Source organism: Myxocyprinus asiaticus, chromosome 10 (assembly GCF_019703515.2).
Source record: "Myxocyprinus asiaticus isolate MX2 ecotype Aquarium Trade chromosome 10, UBuf_Myxa_2, whole genome shotgun sequence".
In the NCBI taxonomy this organism is placed as follows: Eukaryota; Metazoa; Chordata; class Actinopteri; order Cypriniformes; family Catostomidae; genus Myxocyprinus; species Myxocyprinus asiaticus.
This window is the reverse complement of record NC_059353.1, coordinates 32,596,721-32,619,999: the sequence shown is the minus strand read 5'-3', so window position 1 is coordinate 32,619,999 and position 23,279 is coordinate 32,596,721. Positions and strand designations below refer to the sequence as shown.

Here is a 23,279-nt window from a genome sequence, read left to right as displayed (position 1 = left end):
TCTTTGCATGGTCTTTAAAGCACCGCTGCTTGAGCTTGAGCAGGTGGACGTCTTTAGCTGTTGCGTCGTGACTTAACTGTTTTTTGAGCGTCTTGCACCATGAGCGTTGCGTTTTTAAGACTGTCACTTTAAAGGTGCACTCAGAAAAAAAAAATTCTCAATTTTAACTCCTAAAGAAATTAATTGTTATTGTGCAATATATGGAAGAAATCATGACCACTCACATTAAAATGAAGACTCCAGTCATGTCAGTAACCTTAAAGCTGTTTTATTCTACATGGAGAGGGTCCACACATGGGGGCTGCCATGTTAGAATCACATGACCAGCCAAATATTACTCGCTTAATCTCAGTAACCCTCCTGTTATTTGACACTTTCACTCAAAGTAATCATGGCTGACTGTGAATACTTAATTTCTACAATGCCATCTGAATTCTGAAAACTACTGATTTTAAATGATGCTGCATCCAAGCCGCTAGGTGTCAGTGTAAGTCCAAGATGACACAAAGACAAAAGTTACTGAGTGGACCTTTAAAAATAGTTTTGCTTTTAAAGGCATGTCTTCAGACCCCTGCATTCCATTCGGTTTTCGCCCAAAAACATGACAAATTATTCAGGGTTTCCTTAACATCAATTAGGACCCCCCCCCCCGACTTGATTTTATAACTGTAGTTTTTCATTCCTACATCCCTACTAGATGTGTGTGTATATAAGCCTCATCTTTTTCATTTCACTACATCCCACCATTTTTAACCAAACCCATGTTTCCCTTCTCCTGTCTCCCACCAGAACTATATTTAGAGCTTCGTCCTTAACCTCACGACCACACTTCCTGTTTCGCACCAGACTAATAGGAGCTAAATCAAGTGTGTGTGTTGAAGACATCTGGGGCTTGTGAATATGGAACATGAGGCAGTTTACACACTAGCTCTACAATCTCATTCACTCCTCATGCCCTTATCTCATTATGAACTAACTTTTGAACTCTTAAAGCATTAAAGCATGATTTTATCAAAAAAAATTATTTTTATTCAGATATCTTCAGCTTATGGCACTTGACAGAAAAGGTGGACTTTATAAAGGGATTTCAAAAGGAATATATTTAAGTTATTACATATATATAGTGTGTGTGTGTGTGTGTGTGATATATATATTCTATATAAAATTGGAGTAGTGCTTGCCAGGGCTAAACTTGCCAACACGATGCTAGGATGTTGTGGGTGATTGCTAGGTGTTCTGAGTGGTTTTTGGGGCGTTGCTATGAAGTTCTGGGTGTGCTAGGTAGATTTTTATTTTATTTTTTATTTTTATTTTATTTTATTTTTTTACTGACCCAAGTCAAAAGAGCCTACCTCCCAGTCTCTGTGATTAATATTGTCCCTTTGTATTGCTCAGGTCCTTCAATGCAAATCTGTGAGATTGTTGTTTTTTTTTTTTTTTTTTTTTTTTTTCCCAGCTGTTTTATAATCCACCAGGTGAAAATTACTTAACTTAAAGTACATCTCTCCTCAGCCAGCCATACAATTTGAGGCATTATTTATGTCCATAGCATAAATGCATAACAAAGTTTAGTTTAATACATAGGGCAAGGTATTTTTTAAAGTTCTAACAATGAGAAATAGTTATGCACAAGATTTTTGATGTCAATAAGTATTACAAAATGTTAAGCAAATGATGTCATGACATCATACAGGATGCATAATGCACAATGCAATATTCAGTGTTCTTAATGTTAGCTCTATAATTCCCTTTCCCTTTGACCTCTCAAACATGTTGGTGCACATGGATTTGTCTTGCTGTCTTCTAAGTAGTTCAGTTTCATTATCATTTGTAGGTCACTGACACACTTCGAGTACAGACTAAATGAGATCTACTGAATACTGCGCTGTGATTTAAGCCAAGCGTACACTACACGACTTGCAGTCGGCACCCTTGAGACTCACAGTCCGGTTTTTTGTTGTGTGGGTGTGAAAACTTCAGGACTGTAGTGTATTAACTACACAACCATTCGTCCCGACTGAAACCATGTGTACACGTGGTTTTAAGATGAGTTTTGGGTGATCCGATCACAAATGTACAAGGGAGACACCCCGTTACATCTGGTCATCTCTTTTGACTATTTGTTCGGATTTGAAGGAGAGAGTCTCTGATTTCCTGAGGACATACATTAATCATTACATCTGTGTTTTACTGAATGATGATAATAAAGCACAAAAAATAAAAAGATGAGAAAGTGCTAAAAACCGGAGCACAGTTTCTCTTAATATTCCCAAACATGATGTTTAGAGCATAATTCTGAGTTATTTTAGTGCAGTACCAGTAACGGAGGTGTGTGTGGTTCTGATTTCTGTGTCCATATTGTACATGTTCATGCATTCACTTTTTAACATTTTAGGACCGTATGCTTATTTTCCTTTAAATCTGCATGGAACCGGCGAAAAAACGGCCGTTACAGGTGCCCTTAGCATCTCGTTTCAAACGGATCGCCAAAAATGCATCTTAAAATTAAGATAATGAAATTCAGTTTATTTTTGATAATGTCAGAAAACATGAAAGAATGGCTCTCGCCCATTCTTGTGCTTTATTGGCACCATTTGCAAAGAAAAATAAAAACAGAGTAGGGAGATGTAGGTGAGGTTTTATTTTATTTTCAATTTTTTTTTTTTTTTTTTGTCTACTGCTACCCAAATCTTGCTCTCCTCTTTCAACAAACATGAAAAAAATGGCTTGCACCCATTTTACTATGGGTGCAAAAGGAAACATAAAAAAAACCCCGCTGAAAATAAGGGAGATGTGGGTGAAGTTTCATTTTATTTTTTGTCTTCTGTTTCCTAATACCTTGCCCCCCTCTTGCACTCTCTTGCCCCCCCCCCCCCATTCATAATAGTGGTCTACTGATATGGGGTTCTCCCATGGTTGATTATTGAATTATAATATTTGGTTCCCCCTAATCCTGAATATGTGGTTACATCCTTGGCTCTCTCTGTATTTTATTGGCTGTGGCTCATTTTCGGTCTTTTGCTTGTCGGGACAGTGTGCACACCTGATGACAAGACATCTAGATATGAAGCAGTTTTGAAAACTGTCACGGTGTCTGAGACTCGTCTTGGCCTGTCACAGGAGTGCACACAATACAAGACCATTCGTTGTGACCAGTCGCCGACTCAAAACATGAAAGGAGACAAGCTTGAGTCCTGTAGTGTTCACTAGTCTTTAGTGGGTGAAAAATCAAAAACATCTATTTATAATGTTTAAAATCATGCTTTAATGCAGCATTATTATTATTAATATTATTATTATTATTATTCATACTCTGGGTTAGGGATTTGAACTATTAAACTTATGCTATGGACATGAATGATACCTCTTATTCTCCGGTTTGTTGAGAAGAGCTGTGCTATTGTTGTTTTTGTTTTTTTTAAGTGATATAACTGTTTTCGTATTGTGGTCGATAAAATGGCTGAAAAAGAATCCCATAGACTATTGCATTAGAGGAGGGACTCAAGCCATATCTAGATACAAGAATATCACAGACTTGGGAATTGGCTGTTCTGACTTGGTAAAGTAAGCAATGATCGAAAACACCCTAGTAATAAGCAAATAAAAAAATGGTTTTTTTACTATTACTAGTTATTACTAGTATCAGTATCAATAGATATTTAATTAATTGGTTGGGTTTTGTTGTTTTTACAGGTGAACCAGTGCCCAGGTCTCTAGAGGGACTGTTTGTATATGAAGAGAAAAGCACAGCGCCACCTGCCAATGACACTATTGTAGTGGAACAGTGGACAGTTATAGAGGTATGACTGCGTATACACGCATTCACCTGTATTACTATGAATTGTTTGTTCCTAATGTTCATTTGTGAAGATACAATTAGAAATGTTCTTAGGTTTAATTTATATTTAGTTTATATTCATTTTAGTTCAATTGTCTTTGAAATCAAAAGTGACCCTATTTACTTAATATCTGTATACGTTATTCTAAAGAATAAAATGTTTTAATATTTGCATAACTGACATCTGCCGATGTAACCAAGACCGTGTGGGCAGAGAAAAATACTAACCAATGGAATCATAGCTTAAACTGCAAAATCTTAATATTTTTGTCCTGTTTTCCAGTAAGAAATATGTAAACATCCTGAAAACAAGATCAGTTTACATGAGTTGCAAAACTGCATAAGATATTGCAATTTTTTTCTTCTCGTGGAAATGTGTGCAAATTTTCCTACTCCCTGAAAGATATTAATGAAATGAGTGTCCTGAGATATCTCACTGGTCTCTGTTACAGCTCTAGACTTTGTTAACAGCAAACAAAAATGTGTCCGTGAACTGCAGACATTGACGCTTTTCACCTGTCAATCATTTTGCTGCTCCTCATTTGAAGTGGATCTTTGAGGCCATGATTAATAATGTTTGACAGGTGAGGGTGCTATTGTGCCTCTGCTGAATTTGACAGCCACAGGAACAAACAATGCTGCTGTGTTGCTCTGTTTTTGTCTCAAAATTATCTTTGGAGGGTGGGGTTTTGTAATGAGGGGGCGTGGCTAATTGAAGCTTTAGAATGCTAAAATCACTTACAGCACCTTTAAGACTTTTTTTGTCAAGCCCCCCCCAGCATTATTTCCTGCTAAATATTCTATGTACAGAAGTTAAATGTGTTATGAATGCCATTTCATGTTGACTTTAATGACTGCTGCTTTGTCTTACAGGGTTCAGATGTCAAGACCGACTATGGCCCTCTCCTCCACACATTAGCAGAGTTTGGCTGGCTGCTTACCTGTGTGCTGCCCACTCCCATTATTCGCCATGACAGGTATGGGATCCTCACAGTACAAGCTGTGCCTGGATCATGTTTATTTACACCCCAAAATAACTGTATCCCAAACTGTTTTCTTTTCCTGCAGTGAAGGGAATCTCGCCACCAAGCAGGTGGTGTTCCTGCAAAGACCTGTCAAAGGCCAATCGGTACAACACAACCAGGTGCTTGCATGTTTCGAATTTGTTGAGCAAATTCTATATGATTCAGTACGTGTCTTTTCTTGTAGTTAAGTCTGCCACATGTGACTAAATGATACTTTTTTCTATTTACAATCCATTTTTGTAAGGTAAACAAATCCTTAAGGAAAGGTTTACTCAAAAATGTACAAATTCAGTCATTTAATTGCCCTCAGTTAAAGTCGTTTCAAACCTGGATGTTCTTTCCTCTGTGGAACATAAGTCATACAATGGCTTTGCGTGTGGCTTCAGAAGTCTTGAAATATACACTGATGAGCCAAAACATTATGACCACATGCCTAATATGCTGTTGGTCCTCTGCGTGCCATCAAAACAGTGCCGACCCGCAGAGGCATGGACTCTACAAGACCCCTGAAGGTGTGCTGTGGTATCTGGCACCAAAACATTAGCAACAGATCCTTCAAGTCCTGTAAGTTGCGAGGTGGATCTGCCGTGGATCGGACTTGTTGGTCCCTCATATCCCACAGATGCTCAATCTGATTGAGATCTGGGGAATTTGGAGGCCAGGACAACACCTTGAACTCTTCATTATGTTCCTCAAACCATTCCCGAACAATGTGTGCAGTGTGGCAGGGCGCATGATCCTGCTGAAAGAGACCACTGCCATCAGGGAATACCATTGCCGTGATGGGGTGTACCTGGTCTGCAACGATGTTTAGGAAGATGGCACATGTCTCATTGACGTTCACATGAATGGCTGGACCCAGGGTTTCCCAGCAGAACATTGTTCTAAGCATCACACTCCCTCCACCAGCTTGTCGTCTTCCCACAGTGCATCCTGGTGCCATTACTTCCCCAGGTAAATGGTGCACACGTACACGGCCGTCCACGTGATGTAAAGGAAAACGGGACTCATCGGACCAGGCAACCTTCCTCCACTGCTCCAAGGTCCAGTTCCGACACTCTGTGCCCATTGTTGGCACTTTCAGCGGTGGGCAGGGGTCATCATGGGCACTCTGAACAGTCTGCAACTATGCAGCCCTGTACGCAGCAGGGTTCGATGCACTGTGTGTTGTGACACATTCCTCCCGTAACCATCATTACAATTTTCTGTGACTTGTGCCACAGTAGATCTTCTGTCAGTTCGGACTAGACAAGATAGCCTTTGTTGCCCTCGTGCATCGATGAGCCTTGGGCTTCCAACACCCTGTCGTTGGTTTGTGGTTTGTCCCTCCTCAGATCACTTTTGGTAGGTACTCACTACTGCTGACCAGGAGCACCCCACAAGCCCATTTCAGAGATGCTCTGACTCAGTCATCTGGCCATAACAATTTGGCCCTCATCAAGGTTGCTCAGGTCTTTACTCCTGCCCATTTCTCCTGCATTCAACATGTTGATTATGAAAACTGATTGTTCACTTACCATCTAATCTACCCAGACCTTGACATGTGGCCTTGTTAGGAGATGATATACGTTATTCGCTTCACCTGTAAGTGGTCATAATTTTTGGCTTCTCAGTATATACTTTGTTATGGACCACTTTTATTGTCTTTTTTATTGTTTTTTTTTTTTTTTTTTTTTGGAGCTGGGCAGCCCTGTCCCGTTTATTGTCACTGTGTGCTCAAATGTTCATGCTGCTCTTTTCGATACAGTGCTTCAAAATATGTCCTTTTGTTTTCCACAGAAAAAGGTAAGTCTAATTGGTTTTGAACAACATGAGGGTGAATAATGATGACAGATCTACCATTTTGGGGTGTACTATTCCTTTTGAAATAAGGTATTATCAATAACTTATTGACTAGCTAATTAGTTTATTCTTGATTGTAAGAACATACGACAGATTATGTGACATTGAGTGACAACCATCTCAACCTCCTTGTTTTTTTTTCCTCTCTCTCAAGGTATCTAGGCGACAAGAGATGTCCAGTCACTCTGTGAGTCAGTGTGTGGAGGAACCACACACAAAGTTGTCATCTCCATGTTCAGGGGGGATTGGTGGTTTCCCCGTGTTTGGAGGGGGGTATCCCAGTGTGCTCTCTCATCTAGAGGAGGGTGGATTTGAGCCCGACGATGGGGCCGCAGAGGTCACCTGTATGTGACAGGTCAACTCAAAGATTTCTAAGAGTTTTGTCACCCTAAAACAGAAAGCCTTTGTTTAAGAGCTGCAGAAGTGCCCTAGCATTTACCACACATCCAGGAGGAATTTTCTTTTTATCCCCGTATTGGATTCAGACTTGTAGCACTTCTTGTAAATATAATATATATAAAATATTTTTTTTTTTTTTTTTTTTTATACACAAAGCCATAATGTGTTGTAAAGGTCAGTTTTATTTTAATCTTTTATTTTTAATTGAAAGCCTGATGTGTGCAATCCACCTGTTATAGCATCACAAAACGGCACTGAAATTAACTTATTCGCCACAAATACCACATCAGTATTTCACAGCACTCGCACAAATACCACCACAGTTCCAGTTCACAAAACATTTGTCACTATCACCAAGCATGAAAGGCACTTTTCATTTTATTTTTGTTCATTTTTCTGGTTTGTTCCACTTTTTTTTTTTTTTTCAAACCAGCGATCACGTCACTTGTTTTTTCTGACATCTGTGATGGTTCAAGGTGGAAAAATTCAGGAAATTAGTGTCCAAACGGCACCTACGTAGGATGTGGATGTTTATTTGGTTTGCAGATTTGGGACATGCTTACATTTGTGCTGAATTTCTCCAGGCCTTTGGTCATAACAACAGCAATACTCCATTCAGTTTGGGATGCCAGCATTTAAGTAAATATACTCTGAGGACAGGCACTGTAGAAATATAATAATATCATCAGCTTAGTCATCTTACACTTTGCTGCTGGAGTGGACCCATTGAAAGAGTTTGTACTAAACACACAACTAAAACAATGTTAATGTGGTAGTTTTGTGTGTCTTATCAGTGCCATAAGCTCAAGTGGTGCTAGGGTTGAATTTGTATGTTAATCTCCTGGGGACTTTTGTTTTGAAATTGTCACTTGAAACATTTTTCTTTTGTATTATCTAAAAAGGAAAGGCAGATATGTATGTTAAGTAAATATTGCATTTCAGTAGTAAACAACTGGTGTGGGTAATTTCTTTAGTTTTCAGTATAACCTTATTGTAGTTCTTAACTTGGTCTAATTTGTTTCACATGGCTTGATTTTAAAAATGTAATGGCAGAAATTGAGGTGCTGTGGCACCTTATTCATTTTACTAGAATTTTAACTGACTGAAGCATTACCATTAAGACTTAAGTTGCCTTGACAATGTTTATCCCTCTTTGAGGAATGGCAGAATTGGGTATGCATACTTTTGGTTTTCAGAACAAACTGGCAGGCTGCTGTAAATGTTCGAAATAAGCCATGGAGAACTGAAAGAGATTGTTTCCTCACCCAAGTAGTTCAGATGTTTTACATTATATTCTAATATGCCAGAACTGATCAGTATTACTTACCAGCTGTAGTATTGGAAGATTGGAACAGTACTGTTCCACAGTTTTGTAATATTTAATTAAATTATTTACCTTGTATTAAAGTGTTCTTGTGTGATCACTATACTGTGAGGACATGACATAAAAAGTGAATGCATAAGAGTAGGTTAGGTACAAGTCTTTTATTAACAACTGACGATGAAAATACCATACATTTTAGATCATTTAAAAAAAAAAAAGACAGTGGGCAGGTTAGAACCCTCCACCCACATAATAACTTAATAAGGGAAAAGACAGGGTGAATATCACCAGACTTGTTTATAGTCGAGGAAAAAAATAAAGGAACTTCTTACTGGTTAAGCAGGATTTACACTTGAGTTCATGGAGGAGTGAGATATGTACAAGGAGCTGTTGATGTTACATTTTGATTGGTACAGCTGTAACAATGAAATTTAGGTGGAAAAGTAACAAAAGTCAAATGACTGAAGTTTTAAGCCTCTGCTGTCTGGGTGAGAGGCTTAAATGTTGTGCACAAGAAACAGCTCAGGCATCACTCTCCCCAGCAGTGGCACTCTGGACTTCCTCTTCCAGGATGGGCACGATGAGGTTGTCCTTAGACATGAGGTTGTACTTCATCACGAAACGAGTGAAGCGATGACACAAGAACGTCTCATTCTGTGGGAGGGATATGATAGAGTCTTGATAAATGTCACGATCAAGACTGTTCTGTGTAAGACACTTTCTAAAGCAGTGGTTCCTAACTGATGGGTTACCACCCAAAAATGCATCAAAGGTTTGCTCTGATAGGGTTGTAGCCAGCATGAGCAAAAAAAAACAATGCTACTGTAAATTCAAAAAGTGAAATGCAGTTAATAGTTAGGATAGCAAAATAAACAGGCTTGTCTGCTTTTAAAAATGTCAAAACCCCTTCCTATACTGTATGTTTCGAAAGGCATTTCATTCAAACATTCATCTGTCACTCTGCAGAAGCACACTGACAGGTTGCATGCCATACTCTAATCCTTAAAAACCATGCACAAAACTATGCAAGGTAAAATAACATTTTTGTACTGTTAAATCTCAACTTCGTCTACTGGTCAAAAGATGCCTCCTACTGACTACTCCAGGAAGTGCTATTTAAATGTGACCAATTGCTTGGTCACTTTCATTAGCAAGCTAAATACATTTTCAGTTCTAGTTTAGAAAAAATTCATGCGTTTATAAATAACATGTATTATCTTTTTTGCTCACCTCATACTTGTCAAAAATCTGGCGATGGTGAAAGTAAGCGTGGGAGAAAATCCTATAGATCCGACGGCAAACAGAGCCCAGTTTGGCCACAGATGATTCCTTAATGCTGACACTACACAGAAAGCAGTAAAAAAGGACAGTGACTACACAACCTAACACACGTAAAACATCAATGGCCTTTTCATAGCTAGAAAGTCCTTGAATAATTACCAAATTAATATGCTTTAATGGATTAGATGTTCAATAACTCACCGGCTGGGAAAATACTTGTTGCTGTTGAGAAGACATGCAGCTCCGTCGAGGGTGTGCCTTGTGTAGTCGATGGCAGGACACTGGGATCAACAGGAAACACAAATGTGTCATAAGCAGAGAAAGACACTTGTCAAAAATGTGTACTACGCAGATCGAATGAAAACAATGCATGACACATTCACATGACACACATTTATCAATACATGCTAAAGCATGTTATGTTAGTGGTACATTGAAGTAGAATTTTGTTTTTCCAGACTACATCCAAGTTCTGAAATAAAAGACATTTACCTCTTTGGGAGTCTTATGAGCAGCACACAGAAAGATCCACTGTTCAGTGGCAGTCATCTGGGTACATGTGTCCGGATGACACTCATTCTATGGGACAAAGCCGTTATTGACTTAATGTATTTGTAAGCAAAATGTAAAGACTAGAGAGAATCATCAGGTATCTGACATGGAGAAGTATGTTACATTTATATTAAAGGGGTCATGACATGCCTTTTTTATTTGAATATGTTCCTTGAGGTTCTCTTATAATATCATTGAAGTGTTTTACACAATAAGCAGTCTTATTTTTATAAAACATGATCATTTTCCATACTCATTCTGACCCTGTCAGAAACACTCTGTTTTGTTGCTGCTTCTCCTTTAAGACTTGACAGTAAATGCCCACTGTAATGATTGGCTCTCTACAACCCAAATGTCTATCACAATGTGGAGAAAGTAGAGAACGAGTCATTTTGGCAGTTTGGTTTTAACAAATGCTGTTTTTGCAGTTAGGAGGAAGTTTTGAGTTCTGTAGTTGAGTTTTAAAGTACAATGACCTCTTACACACTCACTAAGCACTTTATTAAGAACACTATGGTCCTAATAAAGTGCCCGACGTGGTCTTCTGCTGTTGTAGCCCATCCACATCAAGGTTCAACGTGTTGTGCATCCTGAGATGCTATTCTGCTTACTACAATTGTACAGAGTGGTTATCTGAGTTGCTGTAGACTTTCTGTCAGCTCAAACCAGTCTGGCCATTCTCTGTTGACCTCTCTCATCACCAAGGCATTTCCGTCCACAGAACTGCCACTCACTGGATGTTTTTTTGTTTTTAGCACCATTCTGAGTAAACTCTAGAGACTGTTGTATGTGAAAATCCCAGGAGATCAGCAGTTATACACAAACCAGCCCATCTGGCACCAACAGTCATGCCACAGTCGAAATCACTGAGATCAAATTTTTTCACCATTCTGATGGTTGATGTGAACATTAACTGAAGCTTCTGACCCGTATCTGCATGCTTTTATGCATTTCACTTCTGCCACATGACTGGCTGATTAAATAAATCTCATTAATAAGTAGGTGTAGAGGTGTTCCTAATGTGTAAGTGCTCAGTGAGGGAAAATGTTATTCCTCATGTCATGACCCCTTTAATAGTGCAGACTACTTTCATTGTTTTTGGAGTGCAGGTTCCATCTAATAAATGGATACAGTGATAAAAGGTGTAAGAATGACAATTACCTGCAGTTTAACGGCCAAGCCATTGAGCTCCAAACAGAACTGTCTATAAAAAAATAAAACAGACAATGAGTGCATATTGTGGATAAAACCAAGTACACCAACATTCACGACACTGCAATAAAGTATTTGAATTCACATTGAAAATAAAAATGTACCTGAGATGTTCATATTTCCACACTCCTTCATCCTGTCCCTCGGGGGGCTCCATAATCTTTTCTATATTAGAACAATCTGAGCGAATGTTCTGCTGAATATACTGAGAAGACAAAAAGAGACAATCAATAACAACACTATAGAATGTAACACAATTAAAAACAGGTCAAGAATGAATCAATGTGGCCAACTATCAAACAGTAAATTGATTCTGAGAGACTTAAAAGACAGGTTAAAAGGAAAATGTTCAATGTAAACACTGAATTGCCCTCATAAGTCAGAGTCTGATATGCTGTTTTTGATGGCATAAACAGATGCTGATGAAAAGTCCTTACCTGTTGCACTGCCAGAGTGCTGTCCATCTCTTCAAAAGACTCATCAGGCCAGTTATAGAAGTCCTAATGGACAAAACAGTGTTTTAATCATGGATAGTATTAAGCAGGCGTAAACAACAGTACACGTTTTCTGTAATAACAAGCTTTATATATTCCCTTTCAAAAACAATTACAGATTTTTTTTTTATATAATATGTCAATTGTAAAAACCACAAGCAGTGCACAATTCCATTCCATTCCTTCCCTAATAGATTATTCAATACAAATGTACAACATTTTCTCCAAAATATTGTTTCTATAGTTAGCCTACTGTTACTATAGTAAAACCATGGTAAATTCTACTATATTAGCTAAACTAAATATATACAATGGCGGCCAAGAGTTTGGAATAATGTACAGATTTTGCTGTTTCGGAAGGAATTGGTACTTCACCAAAGTGGCATTCAACAGATCAAAGTATAGTCAGGACATTACTGATGTTAAAGAACAGCACCATCACTATTTGAAAAAAGTCATTTTTTATCAAATCTAGACAGGCCCCATTTCCAGCAGCCATCACTCCAACACCTTATCCTTGAGTAATCATGCTAAATTGCAAATTTGGTACTAGAAAATCACTTGCCATTATATCAAACACTGTTGAAAGCTATTTGGTTCGTTAAATGAAGCTTAACATTGTCTTTGTGTTTGTTTTTGAATTGCCACAGTATGCAATAGACTGGCATGTCTTAAGGTCAATATTAGATCAAAAATGGCAAAAAAAATAAACATCTTTCTGAAGAAACTCATCAGTCAATCATTGTTTTGAGGAATGAAGGCTATACAATGCTTGAAATTGCCAAAAAACGGAAGACTTCATACAAAGGTGTACACTACAGTCTTCAAAGACAAAGGAAAACTGGCTCTAACAAGGACAGAAAGAGATGTGGAAGGCCAGATGTACAACTAAACAAGAGGCTAAGTACATCAGAGTCTCTAGTTTGAGAAATAGACACCTCATATGTCCTCAGCTGACAGTTTCATTGAATTCTACTTGCTCAACACCAGTTTCATGTACAACAGTAAAGAGAAGACTCAGGGGTGCAGGCTTTATGGGAAGAATTACAAAGAAAAAGCCACTTTTGAAACAGAAAATCAAAAAGAAAAGGTTAGAGTGGGCAAAGAAACACAGACATTGGACAACAGATAATTGGAAAAGAGTGTTATGGATCTTAACCCCATTGAGCTTTTGTGGGATCAGCTAGCCTGAAAGGTGTGTGAGAAGTGCCCGACAAGACAGCCACATCTATGGCAAGTACTACAGGAAGTGTGGGGTGAAATGTCACCTGAGTATCTGGACAAACTGACAGCTAGAATGCCAAGGATCTGCAAAGCTGTCATTGCTGCACATGGAGGATTTTTTGATGAGAACTCTTTGAAGTAGTTTAAGAAGTTCTGAAAATTTTTTTCATATTGTAATAGTACTTTTTCACGTTATTAATGTCCTGACTATATATTGTGATCAGCTGAATGCCACTTTGGTGAATAAAAGTACCAATTTCTTACCATAAGAGCAAAATCTGTACATTATTCCAAACTTTTGATCGCCAGTGAGTGTGTGTGTATGTATGTATGTATGTATGTATGTATGCATGCATGCATGCATGTATGTGTATGTGTATGTATGTGTGTGTGTGTGTGTGTGTGTATATATATATGTGTGTGTGTGTGTGTGTATGTATATATATATATCAATACTTTCTTGGACAAGCGACTCAAAGTAGCACTGATAACTACATAACTCAAAATGACTAGTTTTAATAACGGAACTGAGTTTTACATTGAATGTTTCATCATGTATATGAGTCATACGGGTACTTTCACACGGCTGTTGGCTAACTGCTTTTAGCCAAACAACTAGATCATTAAAAACTGCCGCTTCAGACGCGTATTCCTATATTATTCTATATTCACTTACTTTAAGGAAAACGAGAACAAATCCTGACATATTAAACAGTTGTCTTAGAAATCAGACAAATCTTTCATTTGCGAATCTATTTAGTTTTTCTCGGCTAACTGCTAGCTTAGCTATTGAACTTAGCTTCGGCTTCCGCTCCCAAGACAACTAATCGTTTATTATTTAAATATTACATTACGGTATAGATTATAAACTGTATTGTTATTTTGAAAATTGTGAAATTGCTATTCTCTGCTCATTTACCTTCGCCTTGGTGCCTGGTCTATTCCTCCTCAGAACAGCTGTGCCCTCCGCCATGACCATCTCGACAGATTTAGAGTTTGATTGACAGCGCGCCTCCAGTGGACGAATAGAGCTGTTACAGGATTCAGATACATTTGGATACAAGTGGCGCCCAAAAATATTTAAGACGACGTCGATTTTACGAGTAGCGTCCTGGCCGACTTGCTGTCGGGATGCTTTTTATCTCGGTAATTAGTTTCTTAGATTAAAATAATGTTAAAAGGTCTCCATTATGTGTAGCGATTGTTATATGTTGCAGCACGGACCAATTTAAGACTAAATGATTAATAAAGACAGACAACCACAAAGGTCTGTTTCATTATTATGCAATCTATAAAAATGTGAAATTGGGCAAATAAATTCATGATTTAGTGGTTTAATGCTTCAGAATCAAGACACCCATATTAATAATTCATACCCAATTAATTTTTACAAGTGCTCCATCATCATTGTTCCTTATTATTGGATTTGTATTTATTTAATAATTGCAAAATTCTGTTTAGAATCAACCAAACATGCAAGACTAACATTTAAAGATAAATTCTTTATCAGACAAAATGGCGGACGGCAAAAATTTCCGTGGTAGGATTGTTTGTTGTTGTTGTTTTTAAGGCCGGCATAGCAGAGAGGCAATTTGCATAAGCATTTTAGATATCTGTAAAGGAATTTTCACTAGTAAGAATGTTGATTTAAGATATCTCTTTCAAAATTCTTCCCAGTCAGATTAATAATTGCAGATAGTATCTCCAAATAAAGATCTTCCTGGTCTGTAATTAATTTGAGATATCCATAAATACATTATAGATATCTTTAAATGAAAATTGACTAGAAATAATTTAAATGAAAGATATCTCCTATTAAATATTGACTATATTTTGCCTAGTCATATCTTATCAGATGTCAAAACATTTAATTAGGATATCTTTAAAGATGCAGAATCTGTAACTGAATTATGACTAGTCAAAATCATATTAAAGATATCTTTAAGTTCTGGCTAGTCATAATTCAATTACAGATATATACAATTGATTTGATAAATCAATAGTAGATATCTGTAATTACAATTTCTACTAGGGAAAAACTCTGTTGGAGATAACTGAAAATAGTTTTCAGTGCAATCCTATGGAAACAAATGACTGGTCAAAGTTGCATTGCAGATATCTTCAATGTAAATTATGACTAGTCAGAAATGCATTGTAGATATCTTAAATGTGAATTACTACTGGTCAAAAATGCACAACAGATATATGAAATTGGAGTTTTTACTAGTCAAAACATAATTACGGATAGTCAGATCTGTAAATTAAATGATAAACGAGCCTGCCATAAATATTATGCTCAAAGAAAAGTGTGATGCAGCCACTCCGTGTCCATTTGTGAGGCTGCGTGTGCTGTTTAGTGCAAAGTCTACGAGCAAACATTCTCAGTGATGAACTTTAGTAAAAATGTTTGTTTTTTTGTGTTATTTGTAAAATGCTGAAGTCCCTCACACCTGTATGTGAATGTTACTCAGTTATCATTTATCAGTGTCATGCAGCCTGTTTTATTCAGTGGTGTGCTGAATGGGATGCCAAACAAACCGTTGACGGTACCCACATCATGACCCATGAGTGTGTAAACAGGTTGATAATGTTTTGAGAATAACAACAACTTTGTCCACTTTGCGGCAAACTTTAAAATAAACTTTTAGAATCTATAATTTCAGATTATTTAATTTTACTATTAAACCAGACTCCTGATGTAGAGTGTTAAATTGAATACCAAATTACCACTGCGCTGAAGTATGGCAAAATAAAAAATTAATAATTATACTCAGCCTTTATACAGTTTTACTAACACATGAAAGGTCCCAACTCCATCCGTGAAGCAGACTCACTCTCTGTCTTGATATATATAGATAGATAGATAGATAGATAGATAGATACAGTTGTGCTCAAAGGTTTGCATACCCTTGGAGAATTGGTAATATATGTACAATTTTTAAAGAAAACATGAGTGAGCAGGCAAAACACATTTCTTTTATTTCTTATGGGATTCATATTCAACTGTAGGTTATAACAGAATGGCACAATCATAAAACAAAACATGGCAACAAAGAAAAAAATGAAATGACCCCTGTTCAAAAGTCTGCATACCCTTAGTTCTTAATACTGTGTATTGCCCCATTTAGCACCAATGACAGCGTGCAGTCTTTTGTAATAGTTGTCTATGAGGCCCCAAATTCTTGCAGGTGGTATAGCTGCCCATTCATCTTGGCAAAATGCCTCCAGGTCATGCAAAGTCTTTGGTCGCCTTGCATGAACTGCACGTTTGAGATCTCCCCAGAGTGGCTCAATGATATTAAGGTCAGGAGACTGTGATGGCCACTCCAGAACCTTCACCTTTTTCTGCTGTAACCACTGGAGGGTCAACTTGGCCTTGTGCTTAGGGTCATTGTCATGCTGGAAAGTCCAAGAGCGTCTCATACGCAGCTTTCGTGCAGAAGAATGCAAATTGTCTGCCAGTATTTTCTGATAACATGCTGCATTCATCATGCCATCAATTTTCACAAGATTCCCCATGCTTTTAGAGCTCACACACCCCCAAAACATCAGTGAGCCACCACCATGCTTCACAGTGGGGATGATATTCTTTTCACTATAGGCCTTGTTGACCCCTCTCCAAACATAGCGCTTATGGTTGTGACCATAAAGCTCTATTTTGGTCTCGTCACTCCAAATTACAGTGTGCCAGAAGCTGTTGTCGGGCATATTGTAACCGGGCTTTTTTGTGGCATTGGCTTCTTTCTAGCAACTCGACCATGCAGCTCATTTTTGTTCAAGTATCGTCATATTGTGCTCCTTGAAATAACAACACCGTCTTTTTCCAGAGCAACCTGTATTTCTCCTGAAGTTACCTGTGGGTTTTTCTTTGTATCCCGAACAATTCTTCTGGCAGTTGTGGCTGAAATCTGTCTTGGTCTACCTGACCTTGGCTTGGTATCAAGAGATCCCTGAATTTTCCACTTCTTAGTAAGTGATTGAACAGTACTGACTGGCATTTTCAAGGCTTTGGATATCTTTTTATATCCTTTTCCATCTTTATAAAGTTCGATTACCTTGTTACGCAGGTCTTTTGACAGTTCTTTTCTGCTCCCCATGGCTCAGTATCTAGCCTGCTCAGTGCATCCACGTGAGAGCTAACAAACTCATTGACTATTTATACACAGACACTAATTGCAATTTTAAAAGCCACAGGTGTGGGAAATTAAACTTTAATTGCCATTTAAACCTGTGTGTGTCACCTTGTGTGTCTGTAACAAGGCCAAACATTCAAGGGTATGTAAACTTTTGATCAGTGCCATTTGGGTGTTTTCTGTTATCATTATGATTTAAAAAGGAACCAAACAACTATGTGATAATAAATGGCTTCATATGATCACTATCCTTAAATAAAAGACATGATCAGTCACATTTTCAAAATGAATGCCAAAATTTCACAATTTCTGCCAGGATATGCAAACTTTTGAGCACAACTGTATAATATATATATATATATATATATATATATATATATACACACCGGACTACGACGTACCAGAGAGCCCGCAAGTAATGTTTTGTTAATTTGGCACGATCGCCGTTACGGCGTGTAGGTTTTTTTTTCTTCCTCCCTTTGTCCCCTGCCCTGATCCAGGTAGACGGGGATGACCTGCCGGCAGACCCCTCTTGGGCCAATCAGCCCAATTAGGGGCCGTGTGTGCGGAATCACGATCTTTCTGATGCTCAGCCTCCTCTACTCCATCAGAAGCTGTACATGGTCCATCTCTAAATTACATTTTTGTTCTGCATTTCAATAGGGACCTTTTACAGCTTCCTATTAACAAGGAAGAGATGAGTTACTTTTCCCTAATGCTGAGATCATGAACATATATAATGTAGAGTCAGACACATGATCTTCAATTAAAACAACATAATTTCACTCCATACCAAGTTGGTGGAGGCAGATGGACCCTACTGTACAAGACAACACAACATGACAAGTTTTAATACCACATCAAATGAGAAAAGAACACAATGGACATGTAACTCTTATCACTCTCCACCTCTGTTACAGCAGATCTTCATCTTATAATGCACATGAATAATCATGTGTGGCCTACTAAACATTACATTAAATCTATGGAAAATGATGACAGCTGTGGGAGATCCTACTATCGAAAGAGGGTCTATTAATACAATGAGACCATCAGCAACTGTGGGAAATTAAATGTGATATGATTCAAAGTTTTTAGAAACCCAAATGGTATTAAAAATAAAGGAAATACATTCAGTTCACATGACAGTAAAATAAAATTAGCATGCACAGATCATGGTAAATACCATTAAAATTAATCTTATATATATATATATATATATATAAATAACCTATAGCCTATTATCATAATATTAATAGAATGTGAATGTTAATACTTATAATGAAGTTCGGTGCAAACAAATAACGTAACGGTCGACCTATTAAAAGGTCTAATATTAATGTTGAATTAAGCTTTTATATGTACGGTACAACTTTATAGTTTTATTAATTTAAAAATTCACGCAATGATTCAGTATAATTTCTGTCGAGCAAACTCTCAGTCCTAAACCGATGTAGCTCCTATTGCTATTACGAGTGAAGATGAAATAATGCTTGTATGCAGTCATTAAATCTTCATGTTCTGCTTCACTGAAATATGGCGTGCCTTTCTTCTTAGCGTCTGTTTCCATGGTGACTCGTGTATTCGACGATCTGTTGAGAATGCCTTTCTGAGTTCACCGTGAACGCGTACAAACTCTGAGTTTCAAGCTCTTGGTTGAGTGAACTAACCCCGCGCAGGTGTTCTGGAACCAACATACCCAGAGTAAGCAAGGAATGGGTTAATCAACCGAGAGTTCATGGTATATGTGACGGAAAGTTAACCCTGCTTTCTGGAATACAACCCAGGGGGGATGATAATCAAAACAAGCAAGTACAACCACAGACAGACAGTTGGATAGATAGATAAACTTAACCTTGTGAAATTAGATTGAACCTTAGTTTTTAACCCTTAACTAACATCAACAGTTCTTTCAAGAATCTCTTTGCATTTTGCTCCAAGTCTTCTGGCTGCTGAGAAGCAAATTAACGAATGAATACTTATCCTCATGCTTTTAGGTTTTTCAAGTGACCTGCAGGAAGCTCCTCTTCAGCCCTTAAGTCCCTTTCAGGGCTAAACAGTCTCTGTTCCAGGTGGCATGTCATAAGTCTTTTACTACTTCCATCTAGCCTCAAAATTGTGACTGATGAAGTGCAGCTGGAATCATTAGCCATTGGGTTTTTGGTCACCTTATTGACCAAGGGCCTTCTTGTTCAAAGACCCACCTTCTACATTTATTTTTTCTTAAGTCTTTGGTGTTTTTCTGCTTGAAAATAATGGCCACAACGCACTATAGTAACTTCATGGAATGCACTAGCATTTACTTTTAGAGGCCTGCATTGACAGAACCTTATTTTATGTCCAAAAGTACCAAATTACTTAGTACTTCTTACACAGTGGGGTCTAGATTTCTAAGATTAGACCACATTAAATGTCTGGTGGGATGGGACCTTTTCATTAATCATTGAAAAGATTTGTTTAAAACAAATAAGAACTATGACAAAATAAAGAAATATAAGATTCTGCACCATTTTTAGGTCACTTATACAACTTAATCAAATTTGTTACTTTTACTCCTTTGTACTAAAGGTCAAATTTGCTTGATTTTATTGAAGCACACAATACACATTTTTAGGAACATCATTAAATCATGCAGGGATAACATGGATCATCAGGTTTGGTCTGTGCATTCTACTAAGAATTCAGATATTCCAGTAAATGTTTAAGTTAAACTTTTCACTTAAATCATTTTGCTGATAATCCAATTTGTAATGTGAAAAATAATAATAATAGTATTAGAAAAGATTGCAAAATAGAAGTATTTTCACTAGTGGTCCCAGACTTTTGGACCCCCTCTACATGTGTGTGCACCTTTCTAAAACGGCATAAAAGTAAAACATGACTCTGTTTACTTTCAGAAGGCACTGTACAATTTTTTTTCCCTGTACAATAACAACACCTTCCGCTCACCTGCAGCACAGATACATATTCAGTTAGGGGAATAAAAGGTGTTCAGCAGAACACATTTATCCTTGTCCAAATTCTAGTAACCCCTATAATTTGTACATTTATAATGACAGATTATAGAAACACAATAAGACCCCACTGTAAAATTCTACAGCTAGTCATTGGTCATTTAAATCAATGCAACAATTATTGTAAGAATGAATTTATGAACCATTTCATGGAAATTTCCTCTGCTCCTGTTTCATGAAAGAGAATCATTGTGTTTCCTAAGAGTCACAATCCATGTTACACCACTCACACTTTCAATTCTAATCTCTTTTGTTACATGTATTTCTATGAGAAAACACCAAGGCAGAACATCCAGATAACTTTATTGTAACAAAACATGATCATATGTATTTACAGTCGAATGACAGAAAAAAAAGAAAAAATTAGAAACCATTTTCTCAACACCAGAATGACACAGATGGTTGGACAAGCAGACTTCAATCTACGTATTTGCCAAGAATATCTCCATCTCGAAACAAGAAATAGTCCTACAAAAGAAAATTAATATGTATTGTTAGCATGGCAGCAGAATCATGCTATTGTACGAGTCATTACAAATGTGGCTTATTGTTACAGGTCTTTCATAATAAAAAGTCAATAGCTATAAAACTACACAAAGAAAGGAGCTTTCTGTTTAGCAAGATCAGTTATCCAAGATTCTGTACATGATGAATGTTCCAACCTTATCATCAAGAACAACTTTAGTTCCTCCATACTCTGGCAGCAAAACTTTATCTCCAACTTTGACACACACGGGTGTTACATTCCCATCCTGCAAGACAGACAACTTTTAAACTCTGTGACACAACCTATTTCTCACATAAACAAAAAAAAAAAAAACAACAACTTAACATTAAAATCACAAGTTATAAAAAACAAACCTTGTTGGAGTGTCCTGGTCCCACTGCTACCACTGTAGCCTGCAGCACTTTGGCTTGAGACTTTTCTGGAATCATGATACCTCCTTTTGTCACAGTCTCTGCAGCTAACCGCTCCACCAATACACGGTCAAACATGGGAAGAAATTTCCGGAAAGCCTGCTGTGGGGCAAAGACATGTTTAGTGTAATGTAGATTTATGGAATGCATGTTTTGCAGCACTGTTGAGCAATTGAACGCACTGTTAAGCAGCATTCAACTCAAGTGTACCACCAGGGGTCCTTACAGACAAGCAAAGAGTAAGACTACAGGTCTCCAAGTAGGTATTTGCTGCAGCTCAATGATCTCCAAAGGAGGGTGTGAACTCAAAAAGAGGACGGGGTAATTCCAGAAGGGACAAAATGTGTTCTCATGATATTCAGCAATCCAAAAAAAATACGATTAATTTGACTTTTTACTTAAACAGCCTGCAGTGAAGTCCTCTACATTTTGTCCAAAAAAGGCATTCAAAGATTTTCAAACCACATTTATATTTATGAAAAAAATCTTTGGATTACCTTTTTTAAATGCCACTCTAGGTAATAATTAGGCTACATATTTAAATGCCTAATCAAAGTAGGCAAAGTAGACTACTTGGTCAATATTGTTCCATTATCACGCCTAAATGTATCAAACCATTTTAAAGACAAGAGCAGTTGCTTGTCTGACAACCCTGCGACCTTGAGAGAAGGTCACGTGTGAGGGAGAGTCAATGGGATAGGAGATGTTGAGGGTTCATGAGGGGGAGGGAGAAGTTGGAGGTTTTGTAAATGTTTGCCATCCAGCTGAAGGACAAAGGGCAGACATCATGATATACTCCAAGGCAGGAATGTTCCTGAAAATTCTAGAATTTTGTGCAGTTCACCTGACCTCATAATACATCTCAAGGCAAAGGAAAGAGTGTCACACCACAACAACAAAAACTCATTCACTATCATTAATGACACAAAGTAAACTGTGGTTACTGTTTGATATTCAGTTAAGTAGCAGTTGTAGCAGTTTATCCAAGGGGAACTGTCACAACAGCTGAAGAAAGTATTTTATTTCTAAGCCTCAATCTAACTCAACACAAATGAATCACAGTTGCTGTACATCATGCACGTGTTCTCCTCCATTCAAAATGACCAGGAAGTTCATATCTTGCTGAAATGCTATTGGTCGAAATGATCGTGAGCCCCGCAGAGTAACTGACAATCTGACTGACCAAGTTTTAATGATGAAAATTTGTTCAAATTAACAGTACATTAACTTGACAAGTATCTGGAAGACTAAGCCTTCATATTTATAGAACAGAACCTAAAATCTTCATGCTAAATACAGGCTGTCATATAAATTTGGTCTTAAAGTACATTTGCAAGAATAAGCCAAACATTAAAATAATTCTATCACTTTTGTTTTACTACACTACTTTAAGATTTACATTTTTAGGTTTGTCTATGAGCCAAAGACTAGCTAAGCTTTCATTACTAAATACCAAGTCACCACTTCTGTGTAATCACCAATCCTGATCACACCTAAGTACACATTTTATACTATTATACCTTCACTTTAAGTGTACTAACAAACTGACATCATATCCTTAAATTAACTCGATGCATTAGTACATTACTAAACTATGACCTTGCAGCTGCAAATTGATTGAGGGTTATAAAACATTGCGTTTTCTCAGGAATCAGAAACAAAAATCAAATAATGACAGAACCAACTCATCCTAATGGTGTAGCTAGAGGAATAATGTTAGATGTCTTACCATTTTATCAAATCTTTATAAAATGTTCGTCTGACAGAGTAGCATAAAAGCGGACCACTGCACTGCTGCGACCCACGTGAGGAAGAAATGTCTAAAACCACACTGCGCATGCGACACATTACAATCATTACCGAACACGTCCTGACATCTAGAATGTTCCTCAACGGTCTAAAAGTTACACACATGCAATTTATTATTTTATTTACTATTTTCAAAGCCACCAGTGGTTAGAAACACTTTGTTTAAATTAATAATATAGCAAGTAATTATTGCAAGAAATTTTGTTATTGCACA

The 23,279-nt window shown here is 37.4% G+C and overlaps 3 protein-coding genes across 5 annotated transcripts in view; 1 reads left to right on the top strand and 2 right to left on the bottom strand.

Annotated features, from left to right (window-relative positions):
* Window positions 1–7,249, top strand: part of LOC127447483 (raftlin-2-like) — a 35,658-nt gene extending 28,409 nt beyond the window's left edge. The window contains exons 6-9 of the mRNA XM_051709386.1: window positions 3,694–3,800; window positions 4,712–4,815; window positions 4,907–4,982; window positions 6,860–7,249. Of these exons, the coding sequence (XP_051565346.1) occupies window positions 3,694–3,800; window positions 4,712–4,815; window positions 4,907–4,982; window positions 6,860–7,057 (485 nt within the window). The 3' untranslated portion in view covers window positions 7,058–7,249. The remainder of the gene's footprint in view (window positions 1–3,693; window positions 3,801–4,711; window positions 4,816–4,906; window positions 4,983–6,859) is intronic.
* LOC127447475 (inactive phospholipase C-like protein 1) overlaps window positions 1–13,442 on the bottom strand; it is a 181,199-nt gene extending 167,757 nt beyond the window's left edge. Inside the window, exon 1 of the mRNA XM_051709378.1 lies at window positions 13,236–13,442. The gene's annotated coding sequence lies outside the window, so the exon portion shown is untranslated. The remainder of the gene's footprint in view (window positions 1–13,235) is intronic.
* On the bottom strand, window positions 8,571–23,112 carry LOC127447492 (MOB-like protein phocein). Of its 3 annotated transcripts, XM_051709401.1 has the most exons (9): window positions 22,986–23,112; window positions 21,200–21,358; window positions 11,911–11,973; window positions 11,578–11,678; window positions 11,423–11,465; window positions 10,202–10,288; window positions 9,911–9,990; window positions 9,659–9,770; window positions 8,571–9,082 (listed from the first exon to the last, which is right to left on the bottom strand). In XM_051709401.1, exons 1-9 carry the CDS (start codon window positions 22,986–22,988, stop codon window positions 8,951–8,953), a joined length of 780 nt encoding a protein of 259 aa, XP_051565361.1. In that variant the 5' UTR covers window positions 22,989–23,112; the 3' UTR covers window positions 8,571–8,950. The 3 variants fall into 3 exon arrangements, with proteins under 3 accessions (XP_051565361.1, XP_051565359.1, XP_051565360.1); XM_051709399.1 differs by lacking the exons at window positions 21,200–21,358; window positions 22,986–23,112 and adding an exon at window positions 14,111–14,199; XM_051709400.1 differs by lacking the exons at window positions 8,571–9,082; window positions 9,659–9,770; window positions 9,911–9,990; ... (2 more) ...; window positions 11,578–11,678; window positions 11,911–11,973 and adding exons at window positions 20,625–20,806; window positions 21,001–21,090.
* Between the last annotated feature and the right edge of the window lie 167 nt (window positions 23,113–23,279).

Excerpts from the sequence above, each read along its gene's own strand:
- LOC127447492 (XM_051709401.1), bottom strand. Across the intron at positions 11,466-11,577 it reads TGGAAATATGAACATCTCAG|ACAGTTCTGTTTGGAGCTCA; the intron begins GTACATTTTTAT and ends ATTTTTTTATAG. Across the intron at positions 9,771-9,910 it reads AACAAGTATTTTCCCAGCCG|TGTCAGCATTAAGGAATCAT; the intron begins GTGAGTTATTGA and ends CTTTCTGTGTAG.